The sequence below is a fragment of the Tetrao urogallus genome (genome assembly GCF_951394365.1).
Source record: "Tetrao urogallus genome assembly, chromosome: 9".
Classification (NCBI taxonomy): Eukaryota; Metazoa; Chordata; class Aves; order Galliformes; family Phasianidae; genus Tetrao; species Tetrao urogallus.
The window spans coordinates 13,267,103-13,283,326 of NC_136822.1; the positions used below are offsets into that span (position 1 = coordinate 13,267,103).

The 16,224-nt window shown below is 43.3% G+C and overlaps 1 protein-coding gene across 1 annotated transcript in view; it reads right to left on the reverse strand.

Moving 5' to 3' along the window:
• IL1RAP (interleukin 1 receptor accessory protein) overlaps positions 1-16,224 on the reverse strand; it is a gene marked incomplete at its 3' end in the record, with an annotated part of 41,031 nt that overhangs the window by 6,338 nt on the left and 18,469 nt on the right. Inside the window, exons 3-10 of the mRNA XM_079539783.1 lie at positions 11,927-12,212; positions 10,988-11,180; positions 9,067-9,232; positions 8,058-8,129; positions 6,821-6,944; positions 5,611-5,759; positions 3,301-3,450; positions 2,390-2,533 (exon numbers count right to left, since the gene is read on the reverse strand). Coding sequence (XP_079395909.1) covers positions 2,390-2,533; positions 3,301-3,450; positions 5,611-5,759; positions 6,821-6,944; positions 8,058-8,129; positions 9,067-9,232; positions 10,988-11,180; positions 11,927-12,212 — 1,284 coding nt within the window. The remainder of the gene's footprint in view (positions 1-2,389; positions 2,534-3,300; positions 3,451-5,610; positions 5,760-6,820; positions 6,945-8,057; positions 8,130-9,066; positions 9,233-10,987; positions 11,181-11,926; positions 12,213-16,224) is intronic.

The window sequence follows — 16,224 nt, forward strand, 5'->3', positions numbered from 1 at the left end:
CTGGCTGCACCCCATCTGAAGACCCCAGACATAGACCCTGAGATCAGGACTTCTGTGGTTCATTACAAGGGCATGCAATCACAGAGAAAAGCATATGTATCTTTGGTCTTTCTAGTGCCAGGACAGTAGAAAAGCTGTAGGGAGGCACGACTGTCCTCTGAAACACATGGGACATAGACCCAGCCTGAGCTCCTCCCCAGTCCCTGGCCTAACTTCTACATTTTTTGTGGGTTTTTCTGTTCTGTGGGTGGGCTCTGGATTGTGATTTTTTTGTTTGTTTGCTTTGCTAATGGCATCAAACATTTCTTAGGGAGAAATATGATGGCTCTTGCCGATCAAGGCTTGAACTCCTGATGATTTTTTTTACTGGCAGTTCCAGCTGTAGCTCTTTCCAGAACCTGCCCTTTGGGAACTTTGATTTCTCTCCTTTCCACTTAATGATAGTCAAGGCCGCCTTGGCCTGCTTCAGCTCCTTCACTTTGCTCTTCTTGATGACTTTGTACTGCACTAGAATAACTTTGATGTTGCCCTTGGAGGCCATATTCTCTAGACCAGCCTTGAGCTCCAGCAGGGCCTGTGTCCCCTGCATGACGTAGTTGGGGCTCAGGACAACAAGCAGACGTTGGCTTTTCTGGATGAAGCTCAGGGTTTCGTCTGTGACAACTGGGAGAAAGAAACATCAGGGTGGTTAGAGATGGCTGAGAACAGGCTGCTGAGCTGCTCATGTGATTCCACATAGCTTTTAGAAGGGGACGATGAAATACTTCAGATGCCCTTTCCAAAGACCACGCTGGTGATCCTCAAGCTCTGCAAGAACTCCTAGCACATGGTCCAATAGAGGAACCTCTATGTTTCTTGTGGGTTCATTTACTTTGGAAATACTGTTACCTCAACAAACTTTGCTACCATTGATGAAAGTAGATCTCAGTGTTGCTAAAAGTGACATGTAAACTATTCAGAGGACTTTTAGTGATGCGTCCAAAAATGACAAATACCATGGTAACTGTGGATCATCTTTGATTTTCTAAACCTGCATGTAGATTGTCCTTAGCCACCTTTCTGTAATTAATGTGAAAATCCCCTGTAAGCACAAATCCCAGCGCTTGCTCTCTCTGCTGCAGGGTCTCCCACACAGCACTGACAACAGAATGTTCTTGAGTGGTCAGAAAACACAATGGAGAATAAAATAACACTGACAGGCAACTTCATTTAGCTGTCAAGCACATTTGATTAGTTCCTGTCAGCAAAGTCATAGGATAATCAATCTCCTACTGTTCCTTCACCAAGGACAACATAAGTCTCCCAGCAACACAGATGTACACTCCAGAGGCATGGCACCAGCTGCCACAAGCTATTTCCTGGTCTGCTGTGCTTCCTCAAGAAGATAAGTCAAATCCTAGCTCAGAAGCAGTGGGGAGGATCCAGCAGCATTGCTAATTGCAGCCATGAGCCAGCAAGATAGATCTCAGCTGGGCTGGTCCTCAGAGCTCGCTGGATTGAGGCTGGTAGTGGCAGTGAGCTGGGATAGGAGCACCTTTTAGTGATGGTGAAGGGCAAGGAGCTCAGGACTGCTGTGCTGGAAAGAAAATGAAACTCTCCAGAGGAAAGAGTGACATGAAGTTGGTGAGTATGCTTCTGGCCCACAGCAATCTTAGGCAGCTGAGAGGTGAAAGATGCTCTGTCAGTGCCAATTTCACAAACTTCCATTCTGGGTGACTTTCTGCATCCTATGTGCAACAAGATATTCTTAACCATAACAACTAATTTTTATGCTATGTTAGACACAGATTTTCTAATTCATGAAGGTGAGTAGCAGGCCTCCTGGGAGGGCATGTTTTCATCTCAGAGATGCTGGTAGGGCACACTCCACATCTCCCTGAAGCAGGCACTGCTGGTTCTTCCAGGCATTCACTAATGCCCTATGTGAGCTAGCAGCCCAGTCCAGCATCACACTTCTCTATTTACTTATTTTTTAAAGCCTTGACTTTATCCCCCTTTCCTAAAGCAGCTCAGAGGTTGTGTGAATGTCAGTGGATGTTTCCTCTGCTGATAAATCAACTACTCCCACACGTCACTCCTGGAGAAAGCAAGTGAAATGACCATAGCCACCGCTTGTTCCAGGCCATCAGAAAATCTTCTGTGGACATCTGTGACATTGTCACATGCAGCAAAAACATTAGAAGATACCAACAAAAGATTGTTCTTGGAGAGGGGGAGGATAATAGCTAGTCTGGAATGACCAGCTCTTATCAGTTACCCCTGCAGGGGGACTGGAACTTGATCTTTAAGGTCCCCTCCAACCCAAGCCACTCATTCTATGAGTTTATGATCAGTACCTCAAAGAACCAAGAAAGAAGAGGAGCTTCACAGGCCCCTGTGAAGTACTCACTTCCCCCAGGGAGGCTGTCTCTGTCGAAGATACACAGCTTGTACCCAAACTCATTTTCCAGGACTCCTCGCAGTGTCAGCAGCACAAATTCTTCCTCCTCCGCGTTGCGTGCATAGGAGACATACACATCGTACTCCTTCCCATCTGAGCATTGAGAGAGTGCAGAGAAACACAAACAGCAGAAGAAACACTTGTGATACTGCGCATGCTGAGTCTTTGATTTTCTTAAGGGGAAAGTAAATATATATATAATAATATATATAATATAATAATATAATATAATTAATATAATATATAATATAATATAATAATATAATATAATAATAATAATAATATATAAATAATAATAAAAATATATAAATAATAATAATAATAATAATATATAAATATATATAAATATAAATATATATATATATTTATTTATATATATTATATTATATATATATTATATATTATATTATATATATATATATTATATTATATTAATATTATATATTATATATTATAAATATATAATAATAATAATATAATATATAATATACATATATATATATAATACATAATATAATAATATATAATTGATATATATATCAATTTGAGCCCAGGTCAAGACATCAATTTCCGTAACTCTAAGGCAGCAATGCTGCCTCTGATTGCCCAGGCTGAATGTGAAGGTACCCAGACACCATTGGGCTGCTGAAGACAAAAGACTGCAGCAACATCACCACAAAGAGAAATTCCCAGTAACACAGGGAAGATGTGGTCATACTAAGGAAGAAGGATGCTTAATCATCTCATCCTTTTGGATGCCTTCCCACATTTTAAAGCAAATAGCTCCTGATTTGAGAATCCCTGCATAGAATCAGAGAAGCCAGGCATTTACTTATAAAACAAGCCTTTTAACTCTTTACCTAGAATGGTTTCATCTGTTCCAAAATGAGCTCGATAGAAGAGGACCATTTCAAGCCAATAAACATGATAGATGACAATCAGCACCACGACGAGCAGGATGGTTGCTCCCAGTCCACAGGCCAGCTCCACAGTGTACTTTGGTGCTGCAACTGGATGCAAAAAAGAACAAGAGGCCAGGTTTACCAAACGGGCTGCAACTTCAGCTAAGCAGGATCAAACATGTGCTATATTTAGTCAAATGATGCAGAGGAACACTGGGAAATAAAAGCCAAGAGCCAAGCTGGCCCTTCAGACAAAAGTGGCCAAACCAAAGCTTGTCTGGCGGGACACGTGACAGCAGACCCATAGATGGAAATCACTTGCATAGACCAAAGCCAGGATATGCAACCTCTTTGGGCAACATATACTTCTAGAAGAGTCAGCCAAAGCTCACCTGCAACAACATAAAGGCCACTGCTTTCCCTCCCCATCGCACACCCACAGTTCTCATATCGCAGCCCAGAATGACAAAAAGGATATAACTAGCCTTGACCTGACCGTTTCCTATCACAAAGGAAGAATCAGTTCATATCAGAAAAGCTGAAGCGTTTACAAAGACAACCCTGTGAGCAACAAAAAAAGATCACAGCCTCCCTTCCAATTCATATGGTAACAGTCATGATGCTTCTGCTTCTTTGTGTTATGGGCAGAAAAAGCTGCAATCCTGGACAACTTTTTTTTTTTTTAAATAGTGACTCATGTGGCAGCTCATATGCATGCTGGCAAACTGCATGATATGAGCAGTGAATGGAAGCATCACCAAATTTCAAGATCTATTGAATTTTATTGAAAACTTAATTACCAAAGAGAAAACGCAAGGAATTTAACAAGTTTCATTAGGTGATGAGCAGCAGAAGTACAAGGAAAAGAAGGGAAAGCATCCAGAAAAAAAAAAAAATCAGGAAATTTATATAACCTAACGTAATGAAATAGCTGCAGCCAACGTATACAACTACTTGCTAAAAACTGGAAGGTAAGTGGAAAGGGGTTAGGTTCTAGGATGCCTGGTATTCCTATGCCCAGTAGAATGGTCTGCAGTGAGCTTAGTTCAAGGTTGTTCTGCCAGCAGTGCTTGAGGCCGAATCTTGCAAGTTTCTGTGGAACAGAGCAGAAAGGAGGGGTTGTGAGTAACCAAATCTGCTCAGAGCAAACCCACTCAACTGCTGCAGGAGCAAACGTGGGAGGAAGAGGATAGAGCAGACCAGTTCACTAGATACAGCACTTAGGCACTGCTGTCTGGGGAAAGAATTTGAAGGCTGCTACATATACAATCATTATCATCACAGAAGAATTATGCAGGGTAAATGCACTAGCAGATGGCCTCAGTCTTTCAGTTCTGTTTGGTCTATTGTTCCTTCCTAGTGATCCAGAAAAGGTTCATTTCAAATGAATGGGACTAAAAATGAAAGAGGACAGAGACTAAGAAAGAAGAGAAAGAACTCTTCTAGAATAGATCTCTGTGAGCTTTCTCATCCTAACAAGGAAAAGTGGGAGGAAGAACGTGTCTAGCATGATCTCCACAAGGCAGACCAGAATCTCATAGAGAGAAGGGAGGTGAGGGTCTGTTCTACAGCAAGCTGTACTGAAGCTCTAGATGAGGTTGATAAAGCAGCAGAATATCCACTTACTCATGAAAACTTATATACCTATACTAAAGGCGCAGTACTTATTACTGAAAGGTGGGTCTGTGAAATAGGAAGAAATACCTTTGAAGAAAAAAGATGTAGGAAAAAAATGCACTCTGAATAAAGCTTGAACAATCCATGCCTACCACACTGAGGTGGTTGTATCTAGATTGGAGCATTATCACAACAAAGAGTAAAATCACAGAGCATCGTGGTCAGATCACCTCACTTCTCATGTAATGTCAGAATGCAGTGCCCCTTCTGCAGGATGCCAGCAGGCAGCAAGTCTCACACAAACAACTAATCTGAAAACATTTCAAACCACCCAGTTTGCATCAGCTTGAGTATACATCAGCTGTAGTACACGGATGGTGTGAGAAAGGTTCTACCCCTCTTTTTCTCACCAGCCAGTAGACCATGGCACAGGCATATGAGACATGCATATTTTGATCTCCACCACCAAATGTAATATCAGCAGCTATAATACATCTATGCATAAACAGTAGTGTGTGTTGGGGGGAAAAAAAAAAAAGCCTGAATGAAATAATCGTTCCCCTACTGTTTCGCAGGGCAAGGCTAAAGGCAGGATGGACAGCCCAGTGTGAATGTACCTCAATTCATCACCATGCTCGGCAAGTACTTTACCTTTCATGCGCACTATGGCCTGGCTATGGCCTTCCCCTCTGGCATTTCTGGCATAGCAAGTGTAATTGCGTTTCAAGTCCTCTGGTGTGGCTTTTGCAACTGTTAGAGTCCTTATGATAGTTTTGTCTTCAAAACTTCTAGGAATTTCGCTGCAAGAGGAAAACTAGAGCATTACATACTTGAACACTTAGACCTTCATCCAGGTCACTGATGAGTAAATTGCAGAAGACTGAACCCAGTACTGATCCCTGGGGGACACTGCTATCTGCAGGCCATCTAGACCACCAGCTGACCACAGCCCTCTGAGTTCTGCCATTCAGTCACTCACTCATTTTTCCCCACTGCAGATGTGTTGATTTATGTTAGAAAGAAAAAAAAAAAAGTTCTTGTCTACAAAGCAATAGATTCCATGAACTCAGGATTCCAACTCCACTCCACTTTCCCTGTGCAACCCTGGATAAGTCACTTTGAAGTCTCTCTCTGCCTGAACTTACTGTTATTCTCATTTTGCAGCTTTTTCCTTTTGCCTTTCTATCTTCTACAATGGTTTGCAAACCAATCAGGTAGCCTTCTATATCTAATTCAGCACCCAGTAAACAAGTCTCTGAGCCTCATTTGGATTCTTCACATAATTGAATCTCTCTGCATTCCTCCTAATCAATACTACGCATAACACTATCATTTGTTTTCAGCCTCTGTCTCTTGAAACATTTTGTCATTTAAGCTATTTCATAGCATTCCTCTAAACAAATCTGTGTCTGCCTGTTTCTGAAATCTCACAGTACCATCAGCTGTTTATACTGGTAGTAGAATCTGAATGGGTGATGATGAGAAATGGGAGACAAAGCTCTCACAATCCTTTCTATAAAGCAAGGTACATGTTTAAATGACTTCTCCCTGGAGCTCACTGCAGCACAGAGCAGACACACGGCTTCCTGACCGAGGGGGAAGGTGGAGATCCACACTCCTTTCCTTGCAAGAGAAAAATTAGGCTAATATTTGGCCCCAGTATCTGCAGGGGAAATGTAAGAGCAATGGGATCTTAGGAGATCTGACACTTCTTGCCTTGAACCATCTGCCTACAGACTTCCCTCGTGATTGAAAAAGCCACAGATATGCTACAGACATTTCTAGCAAGGCTGTGGTACTGCCACCTGCACCCGTACCCCTTTGCAGGACCCAGGTCAGAGTTAGACAAACCAAGTGTTACCTTTGTGTGACTTTGGCATCCATGATGTCATCTGTGTTCTTCCCATCTACAGTCCACCACACCTCAGTCCGAGAGTCCTTCAGAAAGGTGAAAAAGACCTCACAGGGCAAAACAAGATCATCTCCTGGGAAGAAATGGCCACAGTGAAGTATTACAAGGCACAGGTAGCACCACACTGAGCTTTCCAGTGGCCCTAGCAGACTAAACTCTGCCTCTCTTTAGGAAGCAAAAAGGTCAACACACACTTTCAGACATTTGATGTCTGTTTAATACCCTGGACATGTTGACTTGTGACATGAATAAACAGGAAAAAAAAATCCTGCTAAAAAATCCTGCTTTCCTAAATACTCCAGAAATTCCCTGACTGCACCAAGTGACTCAAATAGAGCTGCTCCACGCCAACCACTTCTTGGAAACCTTGGCAGTGTTAAGCATTCCAACTGCACAGGGGACAGTGACCTTAAAGAGAAGAATTTTGGTGCGGAAACAATCCTTCAGGCATTCCACTTCCCTTCCAGATCAGGCTTGGAAGCCTGAATATTGTTATGGTCTGCCCACAAGTCTCACAGAGTGTGGCAGAAGCCTGATCTTCTGAGCTCAGTAGTGCTTTAGACTGAAGACTGCTGGTAATCATCACCATTGGCATGACATTTATTACAGCAGTGTAATGGGACACAATCCATTCAGCATAGGGAACTGCTCCAAAGAGCTATCAGTCTAAACAGATGGAGTAGAGGAAGTGGTGTAATATCCCACTACACAATACTGTAAGGCCAGCAAATGGAGAGCTGTCATTAATTAGGAAGTAACCAGAGGGAGAGGAGATGAGCAAAGAAGTGGCCAGAAGGCAGAAGCCACAAAGGCACTGAATGAGGAAGGGTTGGAACAAACCACTGCCAGGGTCAGGACTGACACAAAGTCCTACAGGAATTGCTCTGAGTAACTAAGAGCTCTCATTTCATCTGTTTCTGCAGCTGCTCCAGTTCGCTGGAGTCCTCTATCTCCATGTCTGAATATTAAAAAAATAAAATAAAATCTGTGTGCACAAAATTAACTTTAAAGCTATGCCCTCCTATTCTGCCATGGAGAACTAGCACCCCTAACCATCTGCCAGACAGCTTGTGGCAGCTGCTCTGCTCAGTGAAGGGAAGCACTGGGAAAGCAGAGGGAGAGGAGAGTCTCTGCCTGGCTGGCCGTGCATCCCTGTCCCCTAGGGATGGTAGGCATTGCCATTTACCTGCTTCCAGTTCGTAGACAACTTTTTCATTTGGGGAGGTGAACTGCGGTGGCAAGGCCTTATTTGGAGATCCTGTGGGAGAGAACAGAGAAGCCCCTGCAGCTTTACTCACAGTGCCCCCCTGCCCTGGTACATATGGTGCTATCTAATTTGTGATGCGATCCTAATGCAGAATTTCAAGCAAAGGGAAATCTAGTCCTAGTCCCCAAACAGTGCTAGATGCAGATTTTGAGGCTCCTTCGAAGTTTAGATATGTCTAGATTCAAGGTTCAGGGCCCCCCACATCTGAAGAGCTCCATGTCCCCTGAGACTCAGCATCTTCCATGAAGTACAACCTATACCAGAAATTCTTTTTATTTCTGTTCCTAAAAAAAATAAGATGTCAACATCAATTCTCATCATAGGCATTTAATCATGCACTTAAAGCTGTCATTGTCTTTGCACTCAGAATTTGCTCTATGCTCACTTGGTTTTTAAGCTCCATCTACAACTCACTGGCAGGTTGGCCAAACACTTGCCTATAAGTGCAGACTTGCCCATGCACTGGCACGGATAGCTGAAATCCCATCCATGAAAAATCATTCTAGCTCAGCACAAAGGCTTTGAGATTGCAGGGGGATTGGAACAAGCAGGCTATGATTGGACAATCCCATAAATAATGATGAGCAAAGGGCACTGGAGACAAAAATGAGTGTCAGGGTTATGCACTCATGTGCCAGCAGAGGGTACCCCTGACCACCTCATGGGCTGTATCTCACCAGCCAAAGCCTGGTTACCCTTGGTGTTCCTTTGGGGGTATTTGACATGGTAGTGAGTGGCGCTTCCAGCACAGCATGCCCTGGACAGTCAGGGAAGGCTGACCCCAGCAAGCCAAAATACAGCAGTAACAAGTCAGCTGGGTAACACAGACTGAACACAACCACAAACAGATCCCATGACAGACTTGAGCGGTTTTCACCACTTCTGCTGTTATCCACCTGCAGCTTATACTTTTTGAAGTCATTCTTACCTACCACCTTCATCTTTACGGTTCTGGTGAGATTATATGTTCTTCCATGGTCCTTGAATGTCACAATGCAGGTGTAATTCCCTTCATATGCGCTGCGGACAACGCCAATGACAAGCTTGGACCCTTGAGGATGTCGTTCATTGAAGCCATCCACTAACCTGCAAGACTAGAGTCAGGCAGAAAAAGCACTTGTGTTTTGGGACCCAGAAAGTTCTTGGTTTAAATCCCACTACAAATATTTGTTTTGAAACTATAAACATGATGCGAGACTTGGGTATCTGATGCAGCTCAGGCCTAAATGCCACGAACCCTGAGAATACTGGAATGCAAACTGGTTTATTAACCTCGAAAAAGAGGTGATGAAGCAGATGATCCTAATAGCTTTATCCCACCTCAAATACAAACAATTTCAAAGACATATATAGTTCTGATCTAGAAGTGCATTTGCAATCAAGGTGAACACCTCTGCAAAGTGAAGTAAAAACAGACAAGGAGAAAAACGATGATGTATTCACAAACGGATACCAAGAGTAAAGGACATGTCCCCCAGTTGATCTCAGCATCTCTAACGCTTTCAGGACTGATCATGCTACCCTGACTGACATCAATTGTCGATGAGGCCCCAGAATTGGCAAATGGCAAACGAGAATCTATAATACAAAAACTTTAGTAACTCTTCTCTCTCTGCCAGGTGAGGCAGGAAACCTCAGCCAAGTACCAACCTAGAGAGCCCTTTTCAGGAAGCAGTTAAGCAGATGATATCTTCATTATCATAAAACCCAAAGATATGCACATTTTTAAAGAGATTATTTCTGAATGGTGCATTTCCCAATGAGATAGATTCTAATGGGGCAATTTAAGACAGGGGTCATATACCATTTTTAATGTTTTTTATTAGGCATGGGATGACTTGCTGCCTGAAAAATGATTTCCATGGGGCTTTGTGTTTCATCCTCCTAATTGATTGTTGAAATGTGAATTTCAATGAGCAGTACAAGTAAGACATTTCAACTATCAGAATGAAACTGTTCCTCTTGGCCACAAAAGCAAGCTTTTCCTGAAGGATTTCAGAGCTGGATATTCTTTAAATTTTTAATTTTTTCTTTTAAACAGCAGATATCCGTTGCCAACTTTCTTTACTATTAAATTCACTCATGAAGCGCCTTCTACCTTGAAATTTGGAAGTGCTTTACAAGCTGTTAAAGAATTCAGTAGCACAGCCCCCTGGCTAAGCATCCCCTGAGAATTCCTTACTCTCTCTTGACTAAAGACATCCATCTAAGGAAAAATACTGAAGTAAAAATTTAATACAATTTAGCAGTAGTTATGTAGGCATGAGCCTGAGGATGGCTGGAAACAGCCTGACTATCAGAGCGGAATGGAATAGGGATGTCTCCATCTTTAGAAAAGAGGTTTGCCAATTTGTGGCAAATAGCATCTGTGGTCCTTGAAGAGCCCCACTCTACAACTTCATTCCCTGACCTCATGAGATTTTGGAGGAGAGGTTTTTCTCCTTAGCTTACAAAATGTTTTTTTATCCTTATTTTAGTAAAAAGGGAACAAAGTCATGATTTTATTTACAGGAATAGCAATTTGCCTGCCATGTAGGTCAGGCATAGTACCAGCTGAAGTTCCCAAATCCCTTATTTGAGTCTTCTCCACTTATACACACAAATCAAAATATACATATACATACACACACATATACATATATAATATCAGTGTTTGTTCTCGTATCCAAAGACAGTTTTACCCTTGAACTCAACGGAAACAAAGCTCTAACTGTAGCTTTAGTAACTTTAACAGTTTAATCACTGGACAGACTGAAACACAGCTCCGTGGTTCTCACCTCACACACTGCTTTTTCAGATACAACACCAAGTCCCCCCTCTGCCCAAATAACGACAAAAGTGCTTCTCACCTGGTACCACTTGATAGTTGGTGTTACACTAGCAGGGTAAAACCCATCAATGTCTGGACATACGATCTTTTCATTAGCATACTCCAGGTAGAACATCTGCTCAACAGGTTTTATTGAATGACTCACACAAGAGCCTTGGTCTTTTGGAACAACCTCCAAAGGAAAGGCAACTTTGCTGCAGTAAGTTGTGTTTCTAAGGACAGAGGAGGAGAGGGCTGATTAGACAAGACTAGTTTCCTCCTATAGCAGGGCAATGAAATAAAGATCACATCTGCAATCATTATTGGATGCACCATTTTGATGAAGCATATACAGCCTTAGCTGACTTGTGTACATATGTGAATAGAAGCTCCAGAGATGGCCACACCACCTCAGAAAAGCCCATAAGCATGACTAATAAGCAACATACACTCTCCTGCTGGTAGAGCAGATAACAGCATCAAAGACAGAATGAACATGAGATAACACAAGGAAGATCAGAAAGAGCCCCTGTGCTCAGTGCAAAGCAGCTGCTATGTTCATTTTGTACCACACTTAGAGACACTTCTAATTTCCTAGAAGTCTGGATCTCATGAATCTTTGCCAAATTATCATGCAGTCAAAACATCACCCTTGCATCTGAAGCTATTTTTACTCTAGGCATACAGATCACTTCTTAATGGTGAGTGTCTATGGATTTTGCCACGGGCTCAACAATAATACTTTCAGGGACATTTGTAGTTAGTAAGAAGAGGCATGTTCATTAATGCTTGCAAGGCTCCAAGCATTATTACAATGTAAATTGGCTCAGTGCTGAGTGGCCTTATAATCGTAATGTTCTTTTGCCATTAATGCTTATATAAACACTCTTCTCTCTACAGAAAGATCCACCACTAACAGCACGGCCCCCGTCCTTCCACAAAAGTCCTGCAATTACAGAGGCTGTGCCACACAACCTACCTGAGCATGCACGTGTAATTCCCAGTGTCATTGAGGAGAGCGGGCCAGAACCAAAGGGTGTCTTTCTCCTTACTGATGCGGTTATCCGGGAGACGAAAGTTAATAGGCTCCTCCAGATCTCGGTCCTGCCCAATCCTGTACCAGATCAGGGTTAAGCCAGCAGAATGAGCTGTGCTGTAGTTGTACTTCAAGAAGGTCTCAAAAAGTGGGCATTTGATCTTGGCGGGTTCCCCATCGTAAATCTGGATCTGTTTCATGGTATCCACACCCCAGTCATCACAACGTTCTACAACCACAAAGAACAAAGTGCCTCAGCTTGCAAAGCTACAGAAGAAAAACAGTTCTGCACCCACTCCCTACATCCTTGGTCCTCCACCAAAATGAGAGGCAGAAAAATCCATTTTTTTCAGGTGAAAGCAAACTTGGCTTTCACAAAGCACATCAAGAATATAGTGTTCAGCTCTTGAGAAGCTGTAAACATCTACCTTCCTTCATACATTTCCTATACTTTCCTGATTCTCACAATGTATTGTCCTGATGTCAGATAGATATGGCAGGATACTGTTGTTACCAGGCTTCCCGGAGAGCTCCAGGAAAGCTCAACCTTAAACATTACTGCAATGGGAAGATACGCTGTGGGTGAAAACAATCCCAGAGGTGTCTGTTTGAACAGAGGTGCCTAAACTAAAGAAAACTGAACACTGCAGATGTTAACCCTGTCCGTAGAGATAGGGACCATTGCCCTGCAAGAGAAACCTGGACTAGGGCAGCTAGGAATGAGGACTGTCTTTTCTGTTGTGGATTTGTGTGACTCCTTTGCATGTTATGCTGAGTACAAACGCTACCAAGTGACACATAGTGACTCTTTATTGCAAAGTCTAGGAAGGGATGCTGAGGGGGCTGGGGAGCCAGCATTGAGGAGACAGCAGGAGGTTCACTTGGGGATCACAAAACAGCTCCCGGTGCATCTCCCAGGTACCATCCACAAGGATCAGCACAGCTCCAGGAAGACTCAGACTGACAGAAATTAAGAAGCAATAAAAAGCAGCTCTAAGGTGATTTTTTTCTTAGGGTTTTTTTTTTATTTATTGCTTCCAGTGAACAGGATCAGGACAAACAGCACACTCACCATCCGTTTATCCTCCATAAGCTCCTTTTCACCCTATTCCTCCCACCTAGAAGGATGCCCTGTCACAAAGAGACACAGAGCAAGCAAAACAAGGCGCCAGCTAACCTGAGAGCAGCCTTCACTGTCCATGCTGCCAGGGCAGAGGATGCACAACGTGCTGCCCTCGCACTCCCTGCAGCAGCCAGGAAGCATTAGATGTCAGGGCAGCCTGACATCTCAAGAGTCCTAAATGAGTCCAACAGATAGGGGTGCTGCCTGCAGCTGCCCCAGGAAAGGCATTGCAGCACACAGCATCCACCTCAGAGTCAGCACTGCAAAGCTTCTCTAGTTCACAGATATTAGAGGAACTTGGACAGAGAGGAAAAAACAGAATACAATATGCTCTTTGAGCCCAATTCTTCTGAACTGACTTCACAGGCCCAAAGCAGGATTTCTGGCATTTTATCTTCCTTAAATAGACAGTGGGATGTAGCTTGGCCCCAAATTCATAGTTAATTAAAAAAAAAAAAAAGCAAAGAGAGGAACCTTTGAGAAGACAGCCCCACAGCGCTTTAAGGCAGCTCCGCTAACTCGTGGCTCAGTGATGGTTAGTCATGGGGAGGCAAAATCTGGGCCAATAAGAATAGAAATGTTTTCTGGCTGTTTCATACATCATGCAAATGCAAACTGCACTGCTCCTCCTGGGGTATCTGGACAAAGAGCAAAACGGGCTGGCAGGAGGTGGTGCGACTAACGAGAGCCCAGGTATTAGGAAACCCAAACCCCAAGCACTGGAGAGTGCCATAACCCATCACCCCAAACACACAGGTACTTCTTCCAAAACTAAACACCAGGCAGGATCACAGCTATTGCAGCCAGAGGCAAGACTCATTTTGAGAGACCAAAATGAGCATTGGAAGCCTTAGACCATGCATGGCCACCCATCTCCACCACAGTAGAAAACAACCTGGAAACCAACTGGAACCAGTACGCTGGATCTCGCTGGTTAAGCTGCTGTTTTAGGTCAAGCTTCCACGGAGCAGTAAACAAGACAAATGAGCCTGCCACTGACTGTCTGCTAATTGCAGGACAAAGCTTTCATTACCATTCACATTTGTTTTCATACAAAAAGCCTCTCCCTTCAAAAGGAACGAGGTCTCCCTGCAGACCTGGGGCTGTACATCAGGTCACGGGGTTCTCTTTCCTGCACCTGACTTTGCAGTGTCCTCATGGGCTGCAAAATGGAAAATTGTCCTCATTACTTCAAATGGCAAGTCTGGAGAGGAAGGAAACTATATAAAAAATTACAGTACTGAAATTCGTGGAGTAAAGATCAATGAATTTTGCAATCGTGACCAGCTCTTATGTTTTGCAAGAGTTCATAAATCAGCATTGTAAAGCTACTTACCCGTTCTAACTGAATGAGTAAATGAAAATAAAATACATTGCTTTTGAGTAATGCAGGGGAAGAAAAAAATACATCATCATATGGGCCTTGTTTTTTCAGTTGAGGGAGGAAAAAGTCTGTTGTCCTTTACTGTAAGAGGGGCACAAAGGGATTTTTGGCCGACTCAAATGACCTCAGGGATGCCATCACACCACGCAGGTCATGTTTAGGTGTGCCCTGCAGCACTGCCCTCACAGAGCAGTGCCATCACGCATTGCTCACCGCAGCAATGTCAAACAGCACAGGCTGAGTGAGACCTCCTTCACATGCAGACCAAGGCTACAAGTTGTGGTGCTCCACACAACTTCCCTCCTCCCTGTGACATGCTGTCAGTAGTACTGGCATTTCCATTTTGGGGCACCCTAATGTTTCGCACCCTATCCATTGTTTAACCCACAATGGAGATTCAGAACCTGTTTGCTGCTTATACAGTATGCAGATGCTTGGAGGTCAGTCAACACTGGAGGCAGCTCAAAATGTCAGGACATCACACTGTACCTCAGCTCTTACTGATAAATATACATTCATACACTGATACATACACATACATATACTGATAGATCCTGACTCCAGTAATGGTATTCAAGAGGGCATCATGAAAAGAACATGCAGGAAATACACAAGAACTCAGCTCTAGTTATTGGAAGCAGCCTAAACTTGAACACTGCTGTGTCAGTTTGCACCCATTCACATTTATCCTTACTAGCTAGATCTAGGAAACGAGTTTCTTCTCTCTTAAAACATTTCCTACACTATACTAAACTGCTGGGGTTAAGAGCAGCTCCTGATTAAATCAAGTGGGAGCAGCACTCACGCTGACTTCAGAGCTTCACTTGACAAATGGAAACCCAGCAAAGTGATGGGTGCTCTTGTAGGTGAATGAGAAGTTAGCTCCAAATATCTTCCTTGCTTGGGCTGTGTTTCAGCTCATGCTCATGGGATTCATCTACTGCTGTACAGCAGCTTCTCCTGTTAGAGAAACTGAGCTGTCCCATTTCTGAATCTGCTGCTTAAACATCAGGCATCCCAAAACAGACTCCTCTCCAGAAGCCAAAGAAAGCAGCTTCTCCAGATGCAAAGTAGAAAATGAAAGGAGAGAAAACTAATGATGTTGCTTGGCTGCACAGAAGTGAGCACACTTTTGGAAACCTTTCCAACCCTTAATTTACTGCAGCCATTCACTCCTTGGGAACGGAACTGAATACACCCATCTGAATACATCCCTTCTGAGATGCATCTGCAGCACCTATTAGAACACAAAATCAGTGCAATTATTTGGATTTTCAAGGTGACACAGACTACTGAACATGTGAATAAAAACAAAAAAATAACAAAAGGAGAGTAAAACCACACCAAGAAGTGCTATTCCTTTTCCCTGTTCAGCAGTTCCACGCAGTCATTTCAAGTATACTCACAGCACCTCCATTTAAAGGAAAATTCTCTAGCAATGAACTTTACCAGCTTCACACCACCTCCACCCCATCTCTCCCTTCCCCTTCCCTGGGGCTATGAACAAAAGGCTTCCACTAGTTATTTCTTCACAGAAGTTGTAAAGAGCCACTCTGATGACAGGGCATCCATCATGCCCGCACTAATTACTCTGCCACTTGCCAAATCAGTCTCTAATCTGCAGGAGGGGGCCAGCCCAACGTGCAGAGCAGGGCTGCCACTTGGGAGATGCTCTTCCCCTCACAGGAATAAAGGATGGGGCTGCAGCACCCCACAGCTTTCTGCCTTCTTCTG